Below are 25,184 nucleotides of genomic sequence, written 5' to 3' on the forward strand. Positions count from 1 at the left end.
TTGAAATGTCTTGAGTCAATAACTATTCAACCCCTTTGTTATGGCAAGCCTAATTAAGTTAAGGCAAAAATAAATAAAAAGGTAACATAATAAGTTGCATGGACTCACTCTGTGTGCAATAATAGTGCTTAACATGAATTCCTCATCTCTGTACCCCACACATACAATTATCTGTAAGGTCCCTCAGTCGAGCAGTGACTTTCAAACACAGATTCAGCCACAAAGACCAGGGAGTGTTTCACAAAGAAGGGCACCTATTGGTAAATGGGTAAAAATGTAAAAAAGCAGACATTGAATATCCCTTCAATCCACCCAGTCGCTACAAAGGTACAGGCGTCCTTCCTCACTCAGTTGCCGGAGAGGAAGGAAACCACTCAGGGATTTCACCATGAGACCAATGGTGACTTTAATACAGTTACAGAGTTTAATGTCTGTGATAGGAGAAAACTGAGGATGGATCAACAACATCCTGTTTGCAACAAGGCATTAAAGTAATACTGCAAATAAATTGGCAAAGCAATACACTTTTTGTCCAGAATACAAAGTGTTATGTTTGGAGCAAATCCAATACAACACATTATTGAGTACACTCTCCATATTTTCAAGCATAGTGGTGGCTGCATCATGTCAAATCAAATTGAATTGGTCACATACACGTGTTTAGCAGATGTTATTGTGGGTGTAGCGAAATGCTTGTAGAGTTAGAAGCATGGCAGCCCTCTGTCGGCGCCATTTTTCACACGTTATGGGTATGCTTGTAATTGTTAAGGAATGGGGAGTTTTTCAGGATAAAAAAGAGACAATTGAGCTAAGCACAGGCAAAATCCTAGAGGAAAACCTGGTTCAGTCTGCTTTCCACCAGACACTGGGAGATGAAATCCCCTTTCAGCAGGACAATAACCTGTTGTGGAGCTCACCTCCTGGGAGCTGATGGGCCTGTAGAAGTCCAGCAATGTGTGGGAGCAAGCCCAGGTTGATAGTCGTAACAGTGGGGTGGTACAGAGGCCAGTCCTCATGGGGCTGTGACACAGTAACCTGTAATCACTACCTTCTACCAGGTGTTGGTGACATACAACATTAGCACAATGACACAAAAGCAGAGCAGTACCGCACCCGATGGAATGTCTTGAACACTTATTTTCACACACAAAGTTGCACAATAATAGCAGAGTGATTACCACACAGTGCTAATGGCTTAACATGATGTTGAGGACCGTACTATTATCCACTCTCCTGGCTTGTATTCGTTCCCCAGCACATGAATGGCAGTCTTCCCAGCAAATGCACCAAGAGCAGCGATTCTCTCACAGTACTTCAACAGCAAATGAGGAAGCTTCTCTCCAGGCATCCCTTTCAGACAAGGCAGCCTACCTGTAAACAAGTAAAGGCGTATATCCAGCTGTCATATCATTTCAAATCAAGTCAAATTGTATTTGTCACATGCACCAAATAAAACAGGTGAAATGAAGCAGGTGAAAAATAGTGAAATGCTTGGGATTTGATCTAGCAACCTTTCGGTTACTGGCTCAACACTCTAACCACTAGGCTACCTGCCGCCCTGTCTATGACTAGGGTGGCTGGAGTCTTTTTGACAATTTTTAGGGCCTTTCTCTGACAGCCTGGTATAGAGGTCTTGGATGGCAGGAAGCTAGGCCCCAGTAATGTACTGGGCCGTATTCACAAATTTACAAATGCACCTCACATTCAATTTTAATTACTGACATACCCCAGTCCTAGAGACTTCTGTTGGATAACTGTATCCATTTTGTTTTTGGTGTCTTATACACCTGGAACAGCATTAGAATAAATGCATTTCATGATGTCATACCTGGTGTTATACCTATACATCAGAGGTCGTTTTGGCCCCCCAAAGTTGATTTATTTATTATTTTTTAAACAAAAGAATGTGATTCTAGTTTTTAGAAGAAAGAAAAAGAGACTAAAATCACCAGGAATTTAGCAACAAAAAAATTGTATTTGGGTAACTCTGTTCCCAAGTATACCCACAAATAAAAATAGACATCCCACCGGGCATACACTGGATGAATCAATGTTGTTTCCACGTAATTTCAATGAAATTACGTTGAAATAATTTAGAATAGACGTTGAAATTAAATGTCTGTGCCCAGTGGGATATGTGATCATGTCTCAATGTAATCAAGGCATGAAATTATTATTACAATCTTTTATTGGGCTAAGTTGGGGTAAATTTGTTATGGACCGGCCCAGTAACGATCCGCTTTAACAAAAATCGTCCCACAGCTGAATCTTTTTGCCTATCCCTGCTATACAGTGCATTTGAAAAGTATTCAGACACCTTGACTTTTTCCACATTTTGTTACGTTACAGCCTTATTCTAAAATTGATTAAATAGTTTTTTCCCCCTCATCAATCTACACACAATGCCCCATAATGACAAAGTGAAAACAGTTTTGATTTTTTTGCAAAAAATAAACAAATTAACAAATTAAATATCACATTAACATAAGTATTCAGACCGTTTACTCAGTACTTTGTTAAAGCACCTTTGGTAGCGATTACAGCCTCGAGTCTTAATGGGTATGATGCTACAAGCTTGGCACACCTGTATTTGGGGAGTTTCTTCCATTCTTCTCTGCAGATCCTCTCAAGTGCTGTTGGTTTGGATGGGGAGCATCGCTGCACAGCTATTTTCAGTTCTCCCCAGAGATGTTAGATCGGGTTCAAGTACGGGCTCTGGCTGGGCCACTCAAGGACATTCAGAGACTTGTCCCGAAGCCACTCCTGCATTGTCTTGGCTGTGTACTTAGGGTCATTGTCCTGTTGGAAGGTGAACTTTCACCCCAGTCTGAGGTCCTGAGCTCTCTGGAGCAAGTTTTCATCAAGTATCTGGCTTAACTTTGCTCCGTTCATCTTTCCCTCAAACCTGACTAGTCTCACAGTCCCTGCCACTGAAAAACATTCCCACAGCATGATGCTGCCACCACCATGCTTCACCATAGGGATGGTGCCAGGTTTCCTCCAGATGAAACACTTGGCATTCAGGCTAAAGAGTTCAATCTTGGTTTCATCAGTCAAGAGAATATTGTTTCTCATGGTCTGAGAGTCCTTAACGTGCCTTTTGGCGAACTCCAAGCTGGCTGTCATGTGCCTTTTATTTCCGTCTGGCCACTCTACCATGAAGGCCTTATTGGTGGAGTGCTGCAGAGATGGTTGTTCTTCTGGAAGGTTCTCCCATCTCCACAGAGGAAATCTGGAGGTCTGTTAGAGTAACCAACAGGTTTTTGATCACCTCCCTGACCAAGGCCTTTCTCCCCCGATTGCTCAGTTTGGCCGGGCGGCCAGCTCTAGGAAGAGTCTTGGTGGTTGCAAACTTCCAATTAAGAAGGATGGAGGCCACTGTGTTCTTGGGAACCTTCAATGTTGCAGAAATGTTTTGGTTCCCTTCCCCAGATCTGTGCCTCGACACAATCTTGTCTCGGAGCTCTATGGACAATTCTTTCGACCTCATGGCTTGGTTTTTACTCTGATGTGCACTGTCAACTGTGGGACTTTATGTAGACAGGTGTGTGCCTTTCCAAATCATGTCCAATCAATAGAATTTACCACAGGTGGACTCCAATCAAGTTGTAGAAACATCTCAAGGATGATCAATGGAAACAGGATAAACCGGAACTCGATTTCAAGTCTCATAGCAAAGGGTCTGAATACTTATGTAAATAAGGTATTTCTGTTTGACTTTACAAAAATGTATAAAAGCCTGTTTTCACTTTGTTATTATGGGATATTGTGTGTAGATTGATGAGAAACACATTTAATTTAATCAATTTTAGAATAAGGCTGCATATGATATTGTACGTCATGACTGAGCCTATATATCTGAGTCTCTCTAGCCTCTCTCTGCACCTGGCATCCACCAAATCCTGCACTGTGTTCTCCCCCACAATTACAGCACATAACCTTCACATTGCTTCCACATTCACCGTTATCATGTTCCCCTCCACACTTTGCACATCTTTCCTTTCCTTCACACTGAGCAGCCACATGTCCCATTCTTTGGCATTTATACACCACAGTGCCATCCTGAAAATCAACATGGAATGTTGCGATTGTCTTAAGGAAGTAGCTAATGTTAGCTAGTAACCAAACTGGAACCTGTACTAGTCATAATCTCAGAATAAATAAGAATGAACTGTAGCGACTATGAACATAAAGCAGTCATGTTATATGAAGACTATTTGTTAGCGTTTAAGCATTTTTTCTGATATCAGAATCTTCTTCTGAAGATTGAACATCTGACTTGAATCCATATGTAGCGAAATAGTGCTCCCTATGGCACTGGAGTATATTGCAAAGGAGACGGGCTCATGTGCTTGACAGTCAGTTGTTCAATCAGAGATGGGGTCATTCCTATTTTTTGCTATGAAGTCTACATTTTTATTTGCTCAAGCTCAGTGGTTCAGTGCGGTATGTCTAGCGTGTGTTAGGCTATCTGTTACCTCCTAGAACTAGGCTGTTGTTTTTTAAAATCTCATATTGATTTGCCTGAAAGTTACCATACTATCATTATGCGCAACACACATGTATCATATATTTAGCATCATACATTGCTCATATTAAACAATCAAAATGATATAAATTCAGGACAAGTTTGGATGTATAAAGACAATTAGGGATGATGATATAATACTGTATCTGGACAGAAGCTCAAGTTTGAATAATTTTAATAAGTATTGTGAAGAACCATGTAAAATATAATGTATTACAATGGCTCTGCAGAGATATCTACCCGTTCAATCGCACTCCAGCAAAGAATCACTCTAACCATGAAATAAAGGTTTCCATGGTTACATCAGGAGCCATGTTAAGGGGTGCCTCTTGATTCTGCAGTAGTTTCTCCACCTTTATTTTCCTTTCACCATGTTGCAAGACAGTACCATCTTAAGAATCTGGCTGTGTGCTGCAGTGATAGGGTTTGAAATGACACAAATGGGGGCACCAATAATTCTTTGCAATAGCTTTGACCCGAGTCACCTTGCCGTGGGTTTTGAACATTTTGATTGATTTAAATAGAAAATATCACCACAGCTTGCACTTACCTGGTCGCCCTGATGGTGGTGCATTGCAGATCTTGAGTTGTTTAGGAGTTGCCAGGTCTACAAGTTGAATCCTTGCAAGAGCATCCCCAGTGTGACATTCTAAAGTACTCTGTACCACCCGTTACCTTGACAACATGATTTTATCATTCTAGCCCACCACTACCTTCTCCCACAGAGGGAATCAAATGCTTCTACACATCCAGATAAGACTGTCTTGAAATATATGGTACCACACTTGCTTCCTTTAACTTTATGGGGTGTAGGTGGGGAGTTGGGGAGACCTTCTCCTTGATATTATGCCCTAAGCACATGAGATCGGTTTGCACATATATAGTGGCCTAATGGTGAAATCCCTAAGTGAAATCCTTCCTCTCCGGCAACTGAGTTAGGAAGGACGCCTGTATCTTTGTAGTGACTAGGTGTATTGACACCATCCAAAATGTAATTAATAACTGCACCATGCTCAAAGGGATATTCAATGTTTGCTTTTTTTAGTTTTTACCCATCTAACAATAGGTGCACTTCCCTGGTCTTTGTGGTTGAATCTGTGTTTGTAATTCCTGCTAGACTGAGGGATCTTACAGATAAATTGTATGTGTGGGGTACAGAGATTAAGTAGTCATTCAAAAATCATGTTTAACACTATTATTGCAAACAGAGTGAGTCCGTGCAACTCATTTTGTGAGTTGTTAAGCACATTTTTACTCCTGAACTTGCCATAAGAAAAGGGGTTGAATACTTATTGACTAAAATAGATTATATTTTCATTTTTAATTCATATGTAAAAATAAAAAAATAATCTAAAAACATAATTCCACTTTGCCATTATGGGGTAGGCAAGTGACACAAAATCTCAATTTAATCATCCATTTTAAATTGTGGCTGTGGAAAAAGTCAAGGGGTGTGAATACTTTCTGAAGGCCTAGATTAAATGATTGTTGAATGTATCCCCTCAGCCAGATATTGCTGTACTGCTTTTGACAGCTATTTTCTAGTCTTCACACATGGTGAAAACATCTGTCGGTGCGGTGCGTCTGTTTCAGTGTTTTCTGTTATTACTACCAGGCCATGTTACTGAATGACTTTCCAATAACACCTTCATCAAATGCTTAATTTACAAAAGGAAGCTCATTTCAGCTTTTCGTATAACTTTAGAGATTGGATGAGACATAAAAGTTACAAAGTAACCAGAACAGCCAATATCTTTCATTCATGGAGGTTGCTCAGCCACCTGGCCAGACACACTCAGTGGGACCGTACTCTCAAACTTTTGCTTAGACCGAGGTTTAGACCTGTGGTCTAAAATGGCTAGCTTTTCTCATTGCATATTGGCTAATTGAGCCAGGTTGGCCTAAGTATGACCAGCCCAGCACATATTTCTAACCGGTAACAATCATCAACTTTGCAGACGACAACAGTAGTAGGCCTGATTACCAACAATAACGAGACAGACTAAAGGGAGGAGGTGAGGGCCCTGGCAGAGTGGTGCCAGGAAAATATCCTCTACCTCAACGTCAACAAAACTGATGTAGAATCCTCCATGTTTTCTTCTCTGTAAAAGCACATGGATGCATGTGAAATGGTAAGCAACAACTTTGAATTTAGTCATATATGCAAAACGTGCCTTTTGAAATTTGAGTAAGTAGCCCATAAAGAAGCATCATGACATTTTTATTGTGACACTCCACCTTTTAGACTAAGGCAAGGGTTTCAAACACTTACCTTGAAGTTGGAGGTTTTATAATAACCCTCTGGTGGACAAGTTCACCGGTTTAACAAATGTGATTGGATGGTGGCTCTACCCTGTAAGGTCACTGCTCCGTTGTTTCGTTATTCTGTTACCGGATATAATTATGTTCTCAGCTGGTCATCCTCAGCATAGTGGCCTATTGTGCCAGGTTGACCTATGAGAAAAGCTAGCGGCTAGCCATTTTAGACCACATATCCTCGCATCTGGAATGTGCTCCCCGCCGTCCACCTCAAGGGAACATGGCTCTTTCAAATCTGACCTCAAAATGCACCTATACAGGATTGGCCTTCCAAGTAGACCCCTCCTTGTTCTGTGTTGTCTTATAAAATCTTCAAGCGCCTGTAACAATTAGCACTTTGAGATGTAATGAAAAACGCTTTATAAATCAATTACTGTTATACTCTGGTTTTAGAAGTTATTGTTAATGGAGGATGTCCCATGGTGCAGGAGGAATGATGTTGGAGGGACAAAGATGGATTATGACTCTATCCCAATTGTCTTTCCGCGAATCCTCTTCGTGTCCTATCTCCTTACCTCCTTTATTTTTTATTTAACCTATTATTTAACCACTCAAGTCAGTTCAAAACAAATTCTTATTTACAATGACGGCCTACCCCGGCCAAACCCTAACCCGGACGGCCCTGCGCCAATTGTGCACCGCTCTATGGGACTCCAATCACAGCCGGATGTGATACAGCCTGGAATCAAACCAGGGTCTGTAGTGATGCCTCTAGCACTGAGATGCAGTGCCTTTGACCGCTGCCCCACTCAGGAGCTTCTCAACTATTTTGGAGAAGGTCCCCGGTCCCCCTTCTGACCTTCTCCAATGAGTTTTGAGAAGGAGGCAAGAAGAGAGGATGCAAAAAAATCAAGGAAAGATTAATTGAACTTCCCAAACTGGTTCTGGCCTGTGAAGAACTTCACAGCTTCACAAAACAGATAACACTACAACATTCTGCCCACACGCCACTGTACTAGAACTACAAATTAGCTTAGATGCTCGCTTTGGCTTTTACTCAAGACTTTGAACAACAACTAGAACAGCACTCAGACAGAACATGCACAATAAAACCGGTCATGATTTGGAGAGTATTGTCATATTAATTGTTAATGGACTACCTCATAAGCTAAGATTCAGCACCCCATTTAGAAAATGAACTTTTCCGTGAGCATATCGCATGCACTTTAATCAACTCAGGACCTTTCACTCCAATGAGACAGAGAGTAGAGGTGGAGGAGAATAAAGGAACAGAAGACAAGTGATGCTAAAATGAACATTTATAATGACTCTTTGTTGCTGTTGCTGTCGCAAAAATAATCTTTAAAAAACAATTCAATATATTAACACTGAAATGCTGACTTCACTGGTAGTCCACGAGTCATCAAACACAACTCACCGATTTTTTTTTTTTTTTACAAACACAATACTACAGTTACATTAAATAGTCATTACCCTTAAATCTATTAATGAATGATGCTCAGATAAACTGATAATAAAAATACACTTTCATTCCCTTTTGATAGTTGCTGTTGTCATTGATCAACAGTGTAATGTTGTAAAATGAACTGCTTCTGAGATGTTTCACTGAGGAAAGCAGGAAATTGACTGGCAGCATAGAATATAGTGACATGTCAAGTCAAATTTCAAACAAATAAGTGTTTTGGGGGGGATATGGGATTGAGAAGTGAACCATCCCATTGCAACCACAGCTTCAGTGTGTAGGCTGGCTGGCTTTTGGCTCAGTGCCGATTTCATTTGGCACCCGTATTGGCAAATATCTCAATAAAAGGCTCTCACCCGTACTTCACTGACATGGCACAAGGAAATACAATGTTGCCCTTGTATCTTTAAGATTGAGACTGTGTCTTTAAGATTGAGACTGTGTCTGTGTAAAGGCATCGAAGCAAATGCTTCAGTCAAAGGACAAGTGAGGCCTGGACTTTGAAATGGTATCTTCTCTGTCTCAATATAGACACCAGAGTCATTCCAATTGACCCAACTCTTTTAAGTTTAGGACAACATATTACATATGCTGACAGTCCATTTCTTAAGATGGAAAAACATTTTTTTTTACAAAATTAAAATGAAAACCTAACCCAAAATAATATTTACAATGGAGCCGAAGAGGTGTGCAGGGCATTGTCATGCTTTTTTCAGACAAGATTTGTTAGCTTCAACCCTGCAGAATTGTCCGGATGACAAGAAAACAATTAAAACCAAATGAAAATTCATACAGTTGTAGTCTCAGCAAATTTTGGCAATAAATCTGGGGTCAAAATAATCCAAACACGCAGATGAGCACGCAAAGGGTGGATAAGGTCAACTTAGTTCATGGGAGGGTCAAAGATAAGAGATGGCGTCGTGGCTGGTTGGTGAAAATCCTGTCTTTCTCCCACTATTCAGAGGAATGGGCTCAGAATAATTTTCCATTCAATGGGTGAATACAATGACAGGTGCCAGACACAACGGCACACATAATCATAATGTCATGTAGGCTGAAAAGATGATGGAGAGAGTTGAGGAGAAGAGGGGGCAAGCAGCCTTAACCGGCTTAGTCCTGTCTGATAGTTCGATAGAATCCTCCCTTAGGAAGATCCTGGAGGGTCAGATGCATGTCCAGACTATATCATATTTAAAACAACTGAAGGTTTGGAATGGTGTTGACTTAGTTTGGCACTCAGTAGTGGAGGGGTTAGAAGGGTGGTGGGGGTTAGTAGCAGTGCACGGCAGAAGGAGGAGACAGAAAGTCATAGCATGCAGTGGTAAAGTAGTTTTAGGTTACACAGGGTTCTTACAGGTTGAGTTGTCCAATCCACCAACACTGACAGCGGTATAACCGAGGCAATCAAATTTTGCTGGTGCTGTATTTGTCTCCCATCTAAAATTATATCAGCAAGACCTTGGGATTGCATTCTGTAACGTAACAAACATGTACTCTCTGATACCACCACATAGAGACATTGTATGAGGTTTACCGTGCTTTCAATGCCAATTTGTTCATAAAAATACTTCCGCCCTCTAGACTTCAAGGCAGCAGAATGCAACATGACAAGATGGAACAGCTCCACTCTAAATTCTCTCTCCCTCTTTTAAAGAAGGTTCGCTCATTGTGATTTACACAAATATTTTCAAAAGGAAATGGATAAGCCATATTTTGTGGACTCGGGTGCCACCTTTTCAGAGAAGTCTGATACACAGAGACCCAAAAAGATCAGAAAAAAAACCTCAACAAACAATATCAGAGCAACAGCAAAGAATGACAAAAACGGCTGAACGTTAACATGGTTTGCTTTGTTTCACATCCAATAACAGGAGATGGAATTTTGTAAAAAGGTATGACCCATTGATCAGTAAAGTGCATTTATGCAACACCAAACAAACAGGACAATGTTGACAGTGAATCGGAAGTGTTGTTAAAACATATCTGGGTTATGACTATGGCCTACCTGACTATAGCTGAAATTGGTTCTTGACATAATATCTTAACTCTACATGTAGTTGAAATTCCAGCCCTGAATTCACATTAAAAGACTGATAAACATTCAACTGAAAAAATGAGCAAATGGGATTACATTCATAGATTAGATTTGGGCATTCAAACTGTGGTACAAAAAATCTTTAAAAAAATATTACACAGGTTTTGTGAGGTTTAACCTGATTTAAAAAATGCCTGGTATTCTAGAAAGCAAAACTCAAGAATAACACTGAATAACATTTTCGCGTTTGCTTGTTTCACATTTGTAATACTCCTTATGGTACCTTAAGAAAATAAAACCTGGTCTGTTAGAATATAAAGAGATGGACTGTATGAGAATTTGATCTGAAATGTGTTGTATTTGGGCCAACATGACAATAATGGGCTCCCTCCCAACTTACGACATGAAACATTTTAAATATGAGGTGATTTTAACTTAAGTGTTCTACAACTGACTGCATGCAACTTTATGTCTTTGAATGTTGCGAGAAAACCTCCATTTTTTTCCCATTTAGTTTTCTCCCTCAATTTTTCACTTTGATACCATGCAATAGAAGACGTGCAAAAAGATAACACCTAACTCCACGAAACACATTTTGTCTGATTGTTAATGACTATGTTATGAATGCTTATAACATGTTATGCTTAGTCCATGCTGGCCTATAGAGACATTTGTGAAAAACAGCAGTGCTTAAGCCACAGGTCAAACGAACACACAGGGGATGCATGGAGTGTAAAACAACATGGATCCATAACAATCACAATCTTTATCTCTTACTCTATGTAGCTATGGGGTAAAACAATGCACAAAATAGTTATTTGTCCATCGTTTTCTGAAGTAATGTATACGATTATCTTTTCTTAACTGAAAAACATTGTTTGATTGGCACTTGATCAGCACTTCTAAACAAGTTATTGATATCTAACATTTGATCGCACATCTACAATTTCAGAAGCTGCAGAGGTCTAGTTTGGCACAGGTACAATTATTACTGTTACTATCTTACCAATACTGTATAGTATTCTATACACCTCGTTTTACGCCCCTGTCTTTTAGAGCATGTTTCTTATCAACAGACCAGACATATTTTCAACTAAAATATTTTTTATATTTTACTTATCAAATAGCAGCATTTTCATAACTTACAAAAAGTACATGTAAACCTATTCATTCAAAATCTTAGTAATTTCAAAGGTTCATACAATAGACATAATAAAAACACAAAACAGGACAACATGCTACTATATTGCTTCCAATATTCTTTACATTTTTCTTACGGTCAAACTAAATCCTCAATAACAGAAATATGAACGCCACCTGTCGATGATGAGTCATCGTAATGCACAAACAAATCGCAAAGCTAATCTTAATCAGGGTTAGTTGGCACTCTTCATCATCCACACAAAGATAACATAGAGTTTCACATTGTATTGACGACGCTGGACTGCATTTGGACTACAAACTAGAATAGCTACAATTAAGTACATATAGATCATGTTGACATGACATATTCCACAGAAATTAATTTCTAGTCATTTTTCAGATAAGAGGATATGCATAAAGGATGTCACTGTTTCAGCATGAGGTCACGAACGAGTTCCCACCTTTCTCTCTCTCTCATTTACTTTTTTTTAATAAACTCCTGCTTTCTTTTGTTATGAGGCTGAAATAGAAGCTCTGTTTGGTCAACCAACAGACATTTTCTCATTCAACCAAGATTTGCCTTCCTATTTTGCTTTCCCTTCCCCTAGAAGGTCATAGATCACGGTGTAAGCCTGTCTAAATCCTACTTGTTCTTCTTTTAGTGGGGAATTTGATACCGAAGTTTGAACCAATGTTGCTGGTTTGTCTTGTGGGTTGTCACAGTTTGGAGGCAGGTGATATCTGTGCATTTTTGACTGGTGAACTCTATGGGCTGTGAAAATATTTGCATACCCTTATGACCTATAGTGCATAACTCCTATCAATCACTTCGGCACTCCCTGCAACTCCCAGACGTCAGCGCCTATGAGTAGACAAGACAGAAAGAAGGAGAGCAGTGCAGAGGAGAGAGAAAAGGTCATCTCTATACAGGAGGACTTTAAAATAGACCAAAAAGAGCATATGTAGGGTGGGGAAATGTCTAAAGAAAGAGGAGGAAAAGTAATGAATGGAGAGAGAGGAGTTGGTACAGTGTACAGATCAGACAGCTCTGGAGTAGTCTCTCTCTAAACCAAGCGTAGTTGCATTGCTTCTATTATTAAATCCACCTTGATTTGTGCTTGTATTTTAAATCAGCATTAAAATGTTGTGAGGTTAGGGCTAAAATATGAAGGTTTTGAACCCCACAGGTGAAAGAAGTTACAGATATTTTAACTGGAGTGCCATTTCATTTCAAGTAACTAGTGTGCCGTTGACTACTATTAAAAGTCACAGCACATCCCGTCAGAAATACAATGAAAGAGAAACGTGTATTCAGTGAGTCAAGGTAATGGGGCTCATGGCTGGTGCCATGCGGAGCGCTCAAACATAGAGTTGTTAGTAAGGTGGGGTAAAGGTCCATTCTGTCTCAAGAAGGAGCCTCGTCATTTCACTGAAAAGGGAGTGCTGCTGTTTCTTTCCCTGACACTATCGTTCCCGGTCCTGTATTATTGGAAGCCGATCCCAGAGCTCTGGTTACATAAGTCTATGGATACATTTGTGAAATGGAAAAGAGGGTCAGAATAGGATACAGGGACTGCAATGCAGAAAAATAAATGTCATAGGAGTCATTTGGGTTAATAAAAGGGTCAATGCTATCCGGGATCCTTGGGATGTCCATACCCTAACCCCTACACTTACCTTAACCCTTACCGTAACCATTTTTCATTTCAACTTCAATGGGTTAGGGACATGCCAAGGATCCCAGATAGCACAGACCTTAATAAAAGACACTATGGTTGACTGATGACTCTGGACTGATCAGTAGAAAAAACGTCCAGTAGCAGCTCTCTGTTGTGCAATATTATTGGTAAACCAAAATATCTCCAAGACATCACATTATGGATGTTCTTGTGGAACTGTTCCTTATCTCGCTGCTCAGGTGGTTTTGCTCTAGAACAGGGATGGGCAACTCCAGTCCTCTGGGGCCTGATTGGTGTCACACTTCTGTCCCAGCTAACACACCTGACTCCAATAATCAACTAATCATGATCTTCAGTTTACAATGTAATTAGTTTTATCAGCTGTGTTTGCTAGGGATGGGGAAGAAGCCCCCGAGGACTGGTGTGGCCCATCTCTGTTCTAGAACATGCGATGTAAGTGCACCAGCTGTAGGCCTATATCCTGGATATGTACTTCAAAATATGATCCCTTGGCTCAAGAAGGGACAGACATACTTTGCGTTGTGTCTTTGTTGTGTCTCACAGTGCAGTCATAAGAGACCCAGTGTACTCGGATGAAAACCAATGGATAGCAGCGCAGAAGCAAGCAAGGTTAATCTTTGTGTTTGAGAATGTTCTAGAAGACAATTACCCTCCCTGCGTTTTTGCCAAACAATTATCCTTACAGAATGTCAGATAAATGTTTGGGCAACGCATTATGCACTACTGCCAATGTAAGCTAGCGTCAATGTCTGCTTTAGGCAAGATAACAGGTTGGACTAACCACCTGCATAAACTGCTTGACTCCATATTGGTATTGACTCTGGCGTTTTCTGTGAACCATTTTTCTCAACCAAATGTTTCATGGTGAGTCAATTTCTTTCTCATTAGTGTCTCTCTTGACTACCAGCCATTCTGATATAAAGCAATCATCTCCTCGCTCACAGATCAATACTGCTTTTCTTAACAAGACTGCTTTGTAGTGCTTTGTTCCCTTCGGGACTCTTCCGGTTAGATTCTTCAATTGAAAAGGTAATGTAAGATACCAATCTGTGTATAGTGCTGTCTTCCCTCTCGGGTATGATGCTCCGTCCCATGGGGGGGTTATTCAAATTTCTACATAGGAGCATGTCCCAAGGCGCAATATCGGCTGGCGAACTCAAAGTACCGGGCTAATTCATGACAATAGGATAAAAAAATGTAATCAGTAACTACGTTATCTAAACTGTCCACGGTGGTACAAGATACAGTTTGCCATGGCAGCTGAAGGAGAACTAGCGGGGTCAAATATTAAGACTGACCTTCAACATAGCATGAAATCCAGTCTTCGCTTATATAAAGGCAGAACTAGATCCCATAAACTACAGATAAGTGAACAATGCTTGGCATCTTACAATCAAGGAGAGGGAGAGCAATCTCCAAAGGGATTTTCAATTTAGGTGATACAGGTACAGGCCTAGAGATCTGTAGTTATGTTTTCGTAGCACCAAAAGTGGTGTGTATGTGGGTGGCGGTAAACATGTATGAATGTGTGTATGTTCCTGTGTATGTGTACATTCCTGCGTGTCTCTATCCTCTCACATTGAACATTTGACCCCTGATCTACACTAGTCCTGTGCAGTTCTGGGTGAAAACTATACATATCTGTCACTGCAACTCAAAATTTGATCCTCGTTAATAACAAAATAACAATAATAATGTCTTTACATTCATATCAACCCGAATTCACAGGTTTAAATAATCTATATGTGTTTGAATGAGACCATATTTCAATAAATAATTGAGGAAAATAAAAAAGATAACAACCGAATTGTTAAAACCTCAATTTTGATATGAACCATACAGTGGCATGTCATTAATATTCTGATATCCATTAAGAATTTAGATTCAAATGGTTGCCAAATGGTATTGGATGACCTCTGGTGCTCGTCATTTTACCTCTCTCATGTAAACAAGGCCTTTTGCTTTGTTCACATGGAGCGAGGTTAACATCAAAGCAAAAAGGCATGAGCAAAACGCTATCTCTGCTCTTTAAGCCTGTCCGGAACCTCAACTCACCGGGAGCGGAGATCTACAACTGAAGCTGAAAAATCAACACAGCCAAAGAAAAGAAAATCGGAAGAGAACGAAATCCAAAAACAAACCCAGCTGTGAGGTTTTTGAAGGGGGTGAAATCGTGTGGACTCACCCCTGACTCTGCTGCTTGGCAGTGGACCAGTTCAGCTTTACTCGTCATCAAAAGGACTCGACACCACTTTTAAAAAACATCACAACCTCAGTCCTAAAAACACAATCACATATCACACACACGTATCCCGGTTTTCTCTCTGCCTCACCTCCTTCTTTGTCACCTTCTCTTTTTAATACTGAAATATTGAATGGATATTTGGATGTTTTTTCCCCTCTCCGTGACCCTTGATTCCCTTTCTTTTCTCTGTCTCCATCTTTCCTTTATTACATCCTTTTTCCCCCATTTAGCCCACCTTCTGTGGGTTGGTGGCACGCACACCCTGCTCATACGTGATCCTCTGGCTGATCAGATACTGGGCGGCTTGCGTTGCCGCGGGTGACCCTGTTATGGTAACTTTACGGTTCCGCGTGCCAGGTATGAACTCTCCCTTTTTGGAGATCTGGATGCGAGCTCCCGTCAGCTCCTGGTACTCAACCAGCGTTTTCCCGCCTTTCCCCAGGATGGCGCCCACCAGATTCTCGGGCACAGCAATCTCCACCACGTCCTTGGCCCCTTCTCCCAGCTTCTCTGCGGCCAGCAGGGAGGAAGCCATCAGTGGGGACGAGGCATTCAGGTAGCCGTTGGAGGCCCCCGTGGCGGCGGCCAGCGAGCCCAGGGAGAAGCCCCCCAGGCCAACAGCAGGATGGCCGGAGCCAGAGGCATCGCTGGCATAGGAGGCCAGGAGGTTAGCGGCAGCAGCAGCAGCTGGGTTAGCACTAGCAGCCACAGCGGCCAGGACCCCGGAGGCAGCGGCGGGGTTGAGGCCCAGGCCCAGGGTGTTGGTGTTGTAGCCATAGCTGGCCAGTGTGTTGAGGGCCGAGGTGATGGCCAGCAGGTCATTGCCAGAGAAGCTGGACATGGTTCCCGGGAAGCCGCCCATTCCTGCCAGGCCGGCCTGGCCTAGAAGGCTGGAGGCAGTGGCAGCAGCCGCAGCGGCGTTGGGAAGGACCTCAGCCGAGTTGGCGTAGGGGGAACCGGTGGGGTTGGAGTTGGCCACGGGGCCTGAGATGTTGGAGTAGCTGATGTTGAGGCAGCTGCTGCTCTGAGGGTCCTCCTGGATCTTCTGCACGATGATCTCCACGGCTTTACGGTTCTGCTCGGGCTCCCCGCTGATCGTGACCACGCGCTCCTGCAGGTTGATGCCTTCAGGTTTCTGGGACAGCTGGACCCAGGCACCCGACTGCTCCATCACCGCCTTGACTGTGGCCCCGCCCTTACCGATGATCAGCCCAGCCGTGCTGTTGGGCACTATTAACTTAGCCTGCAAAGGAATAGTGGGAGCCAGAGAGAAGGAGGGAGGGAGGGAGAGAGGCAGAAAGAGAGATTGAAAAGTAGGAAAGAGAGAGAGAGAACGAGAGAAAGATATCGCTCACTGAGTCATTCTACTATCCCAGCCCTCTGCTTTACTCAGCGATGTGTTAATCCCAGGGGTTAAGGCTGCAGCTGCCGTCCAGCTCTGTGGCACTGTTGAGGACCTAGCGGGCAGGCGGCCGGTAAAAATAACCCCATGCTCTCACATTTTCCTGACCCTGCCAGGGCTCAGGTTGTGGGGCAGATGCCCCTGTGAGACAAAGTGTGACTGTGTTCTTGCCATGTGCTGACCACGTGCCCTTATGACTCTGCATGTCTACACTATTGACATGTCAGACAGATCATCGTAGGTAGGGAGGTAACATGCTTTGATCGGTCGTGTTCTATATCTGATAGGTCATTGTCCATGCTATGGTTATGTTAAGTATGGTGGTCGGTCATACCCTGACTACACCACTCGCGTCGCGTGCATTGCAAAATACATTTTGAAATCTATATTATTGTGCGCACACACACTGCTCGCACGTGTCAACGAGCGTCTGCGTTGCCAAGGGCTAAAATAGAAGTCAGTTCAGCAAGCTAGCTAAATAGGACAAATTAGCTAGCAAGTGCAAGCTAGCTAGCTAAATTGCCATAAATGTTTAATGCTTTTCGACCTGTCCACAAACGAATGTAATTGGTTCAGAGTTTGTTTTGATATTTTAACCTGCGTGTCGTAATCGTGTTTGGTGTGGGGGGAGAAAATAAATGTATGTACGATGTCTCACGTGCGCAGCCGGTTTGGGTTCCGTGTCAGGGTTGGCTGACTGTAATGGACCTGTCTCTCACCTGTTTGACGCGATCGGGGTTGACAGTGGTCTGTGGTTGCAGTATGCTGACTGGCTCTGTTTTCTGGGCGCTCTGGGGCATCTCGCGGACTTTCTCCGCGATGAAGCTGTGGACACCATTTAGCGCCTCGACCGTACCCTGTATCAGACACACCCGCTCTGTGGTTCCTGTGGGGATAGAACAAAAAAGACACATCACAGTGTATCAGTACTACCCACATGACAAAATACTACAGTTTACTATAGTATACTACAGTACTAAATCATTCTATAGTAAACTCTAGTATACTGTAGAATACTATACTACACACTGTAGTATACCTCAATAATGTGTATTCTTTTATTTTTATATTTTTTTCCTAGTTTTATTAGTCGTATGTATGGGATACGCATGTTATACGCATGGTATAAATCCTCCAAGGAAATGCTTACTAACACTTTCTATAGAATGTTATAGTATACTGTAGAATGCTACTGTAAATACTACAGTATACAACAGACCACAAAAACATTACAGTAAATACTTAATTTGCATATACCCTGCCCATTCTCCTCCCATATATCCCAATTTGTGCCACCCATAAGTGAGAAACTGACATGCCAAGTATAGACCATATATTGTGTTCCCTACAAGTTATAGAAAAGAGTAAAAGCTCTAAACTGTCCAATCTGACTCCAGTCTTACCAACCTACAGTTTATGGAAAATGTGATTTCCTCAAAGACAAAGCCCTCATTGCTATGTCAAATATAATACATTTTTAAAAAACACTATAGTAACGTCACAAAAACCCTAGAGTAAATACTACAGTATATGGCAGTCTGCAAAAACACTACAATAAATATGACATTATTACTCTGCGTTGCGTCGTGCCAAAGAACAGCCCTTAGCCATTGTATATTGGCCATATACCACATCCCCTCAGGCCTTATTGCTTAAATATACCACAGTTATGATGACAAATTACTTGTTTACTGTTGTAATTATGTTGGTAACCAGTTTATAATAGCACCTCGGGGGTTTGTGGTATATGGCCAATATACCACGGCTAAGGTCTGTATCCAGGCACTCCGCATAGCGTATAAGAACAGCCTTTAGCCGTGGTATATTGGCCATATACCACAACTCCTAGGGCCTTATTGCTTAAGTATACTATAGTCTGCAAAAACACTACAGTAATTACTAGTATATACTACATTTTTTTTCTTACAACAGTATTTATACTTTAGTAAGCTGTAAATACTACAGGGTACTACAGTCATGTCCACAAAACTACAGTAAATACAGTAAAGTCTGTAAAAACACTACAGTGAAAACTATAGTGTATAACTATAGTATACTATAGTATTTTTTTACGGGTTGGTAGTTTCTAGCCTAGCGGTTAAGAGCGTTGGGCCTGTTACGTTCCCCAGTTTCGGTGTTGTAGTTTGTATCTGAGTGTGTTTTCAGGAGATGGCTTCCTGAATTCTCCCCAAGCAGCTGATTGGTCGACTCCGTGGCTAATTGGAAAGCTGACCCCGCCCACTCGGCAGGACGCAGCTGTCACCAATTACCCATTTCTTCTGAAGCTATATAAAAGCCAGTGTTCTGTTCAGGAGAGAGATCATTGCTGGGAGGTCATTGCAGAGAGATTGATTGTATATCTTGAGATGATTGCTGAGAGAGGAGGCTGATAGCTGAGGGTTATATAGTGTTGGTTGTTTCTCAGAAAGCGATTGGGTATATACTATGTTAGTTGTTGCTGAGGGAGCTGATTGGTTATGTCTGTTATGTGTTATAGGATGCACTGTTTTGATTGTTGAAATGGTTTGTTATTCTGTTTCATTTGTTCCCAGGGGGTAAGGGGAAGGCACCTAGGGAGTGCTTAGGCAAGAGGCCCGCGGGCATACATATACCCGTAGTATATTCACTGCCTAGGCACACTAGGTAAGACCTGGGCAGACCAGCCCCTGTATTTTGGTTAGGGCACCAGGTGATGCTAAATCAGGTAAGTAGTGGGTAGGCAGATAGGAGAAGGGGCTTCAATAATTACTTTGTTTTGGTTCCGTCCAGCCCCTTTTCCCCATATTACCGTGTGAAGGAATAAATTCCTAGTAAACAGTAAATTCTCTGCCTTCTGTCATCCTTACTCGCACCTACAGTCCATACCTCTTTCACTTCACGGGGAGTTGAGTTGTAGCAGGGTGTTGCATTCCCTCTTCATAGAGGCGTAATATAATGGGGTCTCATCCGGGATTCCATTAAACCCACCGGACCCTGCTGCTCTGTGATTGATGATTGAGGTGTGATGGTAGGTTGTGAGTTTGGATGACTTGTTTAGTTCGTGTGTTCAGTAGACTGCATTGTACAAGATGGCTGCCTCAGCCATCTCCAAGTTTTTTGAAGTGCCCTCTATTGATTGTTTGGTGAGGTTGCAGAAAGTAGACCTTTTCGCTGTAGCTGACCATTATGGCCTCTTCGTCCCTGAGAAAGCCCAAAAGTCTGAGCTTTTGGTGCTAGTCAGGGAGCGATTAGTGAGAAAACAAATTCTCTCATTGAAAGATGATGAGAGGGAGGCTTCAGGAGAGGAGATGGGTAGACCTTCCGATGCCAAGTCGGAGGATAGGGCGGAGGAAGGGGTTGCTCGTACCCCCTTTACATTGCCCCGATTTGACCCTTTATCTTATGCTTCGGGTCGTTCAGACGGGACCGCTAGGCTGAAGGTGAGGCTGGCCCGTTTAGAAATGCAGCAAAAAGATAAAGAGAGACAGATTAATTTTGAATTTGAAATTAGGAAAATAGAAGCCGACAAAGGAGGTGAGGATCCGACGGCTGGAGCTAGACGCTGGCTCCAGTGCGACTCCACAAGCTGCTTATCATCAAGTCTACTTCGATGTGAGTAAAAATATTGCTTTAGTCCCTCCATTTCGAGAGTCGAAAGTTGATTCTTATTTCTCTGCGTTTGAGCGTGTGGCCGCTGCGCTGCATTGGCCACTCGAGGTTTGGCCGCTCCTGTTACAATGTAAATTGTCTGGGAAAGCCCAGGAAGTAGTAGCTGCTCTCTCCATGGAAGATTGTTTACACTACGATACGGTTAAAACCACCGTGTTGCGGGCTTATGAGTTGGTGCCTGGAGCTTATAGGCAGCGCTTCAGGAACCACAAGAAAACATCTCACCGTACATTTGTTGAGTTTGCTAGGGACAAAGAGTCTCTGTTTAATCGCTGGTGTTCAGCCAGCAAAGCTAACACCTTTGCTGATATTTGGGAATTGATGCTGTTGGAGGACTTTAAAAGCAACCTCCCAGATAAATTTAAATGAACTACAATTCTATCTTCTGCCTCGGGTCGTTCAAATGTGTGAGTAAGGATGACAAGAGGCAGAGAATTTACAGTTTACTAGGAATTTATTCCTTCACACGGTAATATGGGGAAAAGGGGCTGGACGGAACCAAAGCAAAGAAAGGAGGGCTTTGACATGTACTATCTAACCTGCCTACTCACTACCTATCTAACTTAGCACCAACTGGTGCGCTAACCAAAATACAAGGGGGTGGTCCACCCAGGTCTAGTGTGCCTAGACAGTGAATATACTACGGGTATATGTATGCCCGCGGGCCTCTTGCCTAAGCACTCCCTAGGTGCCTACCTCTTCCCCCCTGGAAACCGAAAGGTCGCTGGTTAGAATCTCTGAACCGGCAAGGTGGAAAAATCAGCCATTCTGCCTTTGAGCAAGGCAGTTAATCCCCAACAGCAACTGCTCCCCGGGTGTCGTGGACGTCGATTAAGAGAGCCACCACACCTCTCAGATTCAGAGGGGTTGGGCTAAATGTGGAAGACACATTTGGGTTGAATGCATTCAGTTGTGCAACTGACTAAGTTTTCCCTTACTACGGCATCACAGTCTTGTGAGAACGTAGATTATTGTGCCTTGGGGTCAGCGTCTGCTGTGGTTGTAGCATATCACTTACAAGAGGCTTCCTTGTTCAATTTAACAAACAGGATTTCTTGGATGAAACATGTTTTTGCCAAGGATCTATTTGACAAAAAGTATTGTTGCAAAGCAACCCCATTTATAACTGAATAGCTACTCATGCAGTGACTATTTGCAGAAAAAAAAATAATGCTTGAGTTTTGATAAGTTTCTTTACACAGTGGTGCTAACAGCCAACCTATCCAACAATACACTCCCCCATATAGGAGCTCAAAAACAGAGCAGCTGAATGAGAAGCTCGGGTAACAAACCACTGGGGGGGACAAAGGATTCCTCCTAGATGATGTAACTCTTCCAGGGCCCTGAAATTCTGGGCCTGTCCTCGCCCCCCTACCTCCTCCATAGACTCCACACATCCTTCCCTCGTTGAGGCATCTTTCTACACCCCCTTTGTCGGCCCTACCGGAATTCTGTTGCCATGGTTAAGGAGCTGCGCCGTAGGAACAGGTGATGCAATCGCATGTCCTTTCTACAGCCTGCATCTTCTCTTCCTTTGACTGTTTATCTTTCTCTCTCTTACTCCCCTTGCTCTCTTTCTTTCATTCCTTTGCACATTTAAATACTTCTATACCCACATTATTCATTCAATCTCACACCACCAGCCTTACAATACATTGTGTTATGTCTATCAAAACACAAATACAAATGAATTAATCAAATCGTGAAATGACAGAAATCTGATCAAATCCAACAATCCAATAAGTGAAACATTTCTTCAATGCTAGTGACAACTAAGAGTCATCCAAACTTTTTAACTCAGGGGAGTACCCTCCTATAAGGAAGACCTGCTGATTGAGACTGGCCTGTTATTTTTGTGGGCGACACTGCTCCACTCAAGCCAGCCAGGGCTTTTGTGTTCCTTTCCTTGTAATGTGATTCCATCTCCCCTTACAGGATTGGGTGATACACATCTGCCCCTAGAAGCACCTGTTGACATTCAGGAAATATCCATCAAGAGTTATCAAAACACACAGCCCACAAAGTCTGGGGACGGTCCAGGATCTCACTCGAACTCAATCCAACTCCGAACCCTGACTGGTCACCACTGTTCCCATTTTAGAGTCCAGAGCAAAGACATTCAACTTTATTGGCTTTTACTAGTTATGTTATGTAGTATGGACAGGGTATAGTCCGTATGGAGCTATTGTGCGTTTATGTATGCCTGTGCCTCAAAGTGCTGTCATGCATTCAAGACTGAGACTGATTAATAACTACAATTGTTTCTTTCCAGGCAATTTGGGTGGGATTGAGGTTCTCTGGGAGCATGGTTTACTTGACAGCGTTATTAGGAGCAGCTATAATGCAGGTTCCGATGTGTGTAATACAAATTTTAATAACAGTGTGTTTAATCTTAGAGGGAATTCTGGCACACAGGGCAGCAGTTCCTGAGGCAAAATGAAGAAGGAGCTTGAATCTGTAGTCCAGTTGCATCAGTCCAAAGCCTTACCCTGCAGATCTTTAACTGCAGAGGGCTATAAAGTGGTAACAACCATCTTTATTTCACTCTGAATACTAAAAGGCTGTCTTCGAAGCATTTCAATGAGGTTACTTAATTTTGTAACCTGCTTTTTATTATGGACAAAATGGACTGACTTGGTGTAGTTTTTCAGGGTGAGGTCAGTCTGTTTTTCAGCTAATTGAAAACATCAGCACCATATTCCTATGGTATATTACATCATATCAATTTTATCTGTTCATACAGCACAGTGTGTAACTTTATATGCTAGCTGGGCTGATGGCCAGCTGCACAAAGCAGGGAGTCTGGATTTTTGGTTGTAAGATCGTTGCACCCTTACCAGGGACTCTCAGCTTCCTTTGCAGCTGCTGTGTACAGTATGAGTGAACAGTATGTTGTTTACATACGGGTGAAGGGTAATTTTGTCATGTAAGGTATCAGTAAGGATGCAATCGGATCACAAAAAGGGGTCTGGGGATATTCTTTACTATGCAAACAAAACTCTGTAGAGATAGCACGATGCCATCTAATCTGGATCAAACTTTTAAGAACAAATGCTATGAGAAAAACCGACTCGGGAGAGAGGGGAGGAGGAAACTTGGCGTAGTGAGAGAGCATCTTGAGTACAGCTGGGGCAGGGTCACTTTCAGAGAGCGAGAGATTGTAAAAGGTTATTTCTGGGCCTGCCCTCCTGTCCCCTCCCCTCACACACAATCATGCATCATCCACACCCTTCACTATCTCCAGTCATCCATCTCAGGCCGCCACAGCAGGGCCTAGTCATACAGATCCCATTCCCATCGAGGTCTTCTCCCATTCATGATTTCATGTCTTACACTGGCAGATGGGAGGCGGGAGCTGCTGGGATTGTTCTAACCGTGGCTATCACTATTGAGCGGATTGCTAGGGGAAATAGCCCTGTCTGTCTCCTTGTTGTGCTGTAGGAAGGGCAAGCCGGGGCAGCTGCAGTGTTACAGGTTAAGAGGTGATCTGTGCGTATTGGTATTAACATGACATGTCAGCACAGTCCTCTCATAGCTGATCACAGAATGGAGATTGAAGGAAAACTCATTGCAATGGTATAGCCTACCCTTTTCATTAAAAACACATGTTAGATCAAATATTGTGGCCTAATTTACGATGTGTTTACACTTAGTTCAGTAGGGAATAAATCACAAAAGGTAGAACAAAAATTAAGGTTATAGACTTGCGGTAACAAAAAATGTTGTAAAAATTACGTTCAATTGATTAGCTTTGTTTGTTGTCTTTTAATTCCTAAGGCAAATAACAGGTGTAAACATTGTACAGGTGCAAATGCCTCGTATATTGAAGTTTCTGGAAGAGAAATTCTAGCCCATTGTGTGAGATGGTGTAGTAGTTTAATTTACTTTAGGGGGCCCTAGCAGCACCCAATCAAATCGCTGCCAGTACCATCTCCCTGAACTCCTCACTCATCGCAATAATGAGGAGGGGGAGGGGCAGAGCAGGTGGTGCCCCAACAACCCATCCACCACCCAGAGAGAGGAGGAGGATACAAAAGCACAACTGCTTCAATGTGTTTTCTAGGTAGACAAAGAAAGTAGTGCTGATATATGCAACAGTAAGCCATAACTAGAGTTCATTTTCAGCGTGTCATGGTTACCATCGATGAATCCAGTTTTTCAGATATTGCAGAAGTGGGGAGGGCAAGGGACAGGAGATTGTCTAAGAAATGGATACTCAAAAAATGTATTTTTTGTACTTCTATTCTTTGACAAGGTTCATTCATCTTTGCCAATGTTTAGTCAAGGTGCAGTATATCACACCTTCCGTTTAGCAGAAAATAGGCCATATTTTTGCCATATTGCCTTTTTGTTTTCTGCGGGAAGTTTAATCCTTATTTTCTACATGTAGCTCATCTATAATTGGTTGCTTGAGGCAATCACAGAATTGACTAAAAGCCATATATTGTAAAAAAGGAACAAAAGCCAGTACATTAATTCCTTTCCATTTATGCATCTGTATGGTACAGAAATACGTTCAGTTTAACAATACCACAGTCCATTGCCTATGTGTTGAAAATAGGCGATCAGTACAAAATAAATAACATCATTTGGTTCAATTAGTTATAACAAAAGAGATCTGGACTTAATCAAAAGTGAGCCGCTGAACACCTGTTATTTTTCATCAGGTTGAAGCTTCCTTAGCCATGAAGGACAAACGCAGATACTTTTCTGTGGCTCGGGCAATTCTCTTTCGAGGACA

The 25,184-nt window shown here is 42.2% G+C and overlaps 1 protein-coding gene across 2 annotated transcripts in view; it reads right to left on the reverse strand.

The window, feature by feature from the left end:
- Positions 1-8,088: 8,088 nt before the first annotated feature.
- LOC112228397 (RNA-binding protein Nova-1) overlaps positions 8,089-25,184 on the reverse strand; it is a 28,442-nt gene continuing 11,346 nt past the window's right edge. For both annotated transcript variants that reach the window (XM_024393685.2, XM_024393686.1), the window contains exons 3-4: positions 17,515-17,681; positions 8,089-16,636 (exon numbers count right to left, since the gene is read on the reverse strand). In XM_024393685.2, coding sequence (XP_024249453.1) covers positions 15,620-16,636; positions 17,515-17,681 — 1,184 coding nt within the window. In that variant the 3' untranslated portion in view covers positions 8,089-15,619. The remainder of the gene's footprint in view (positions 16,637-17,514; positions 17,682-25,184) is intronic.

The sequence above is a fragment of the Oncorhynchus tshawytscha genome, linkage group LG30, assembly GCF_018296145.1.
Source record: "Oncorhynchus tshawytscha isolate Ot180627B linkage group LG30, Otsh_v2.0, whole genome shotgun sequence".
Lineage (NCBI taxonomy): Eukaryota > Metazoa > Chordata > Actinopteri > Salmoniformes > Salmonidae > Oncorhynchus > Oncorhynchus tshawytscha.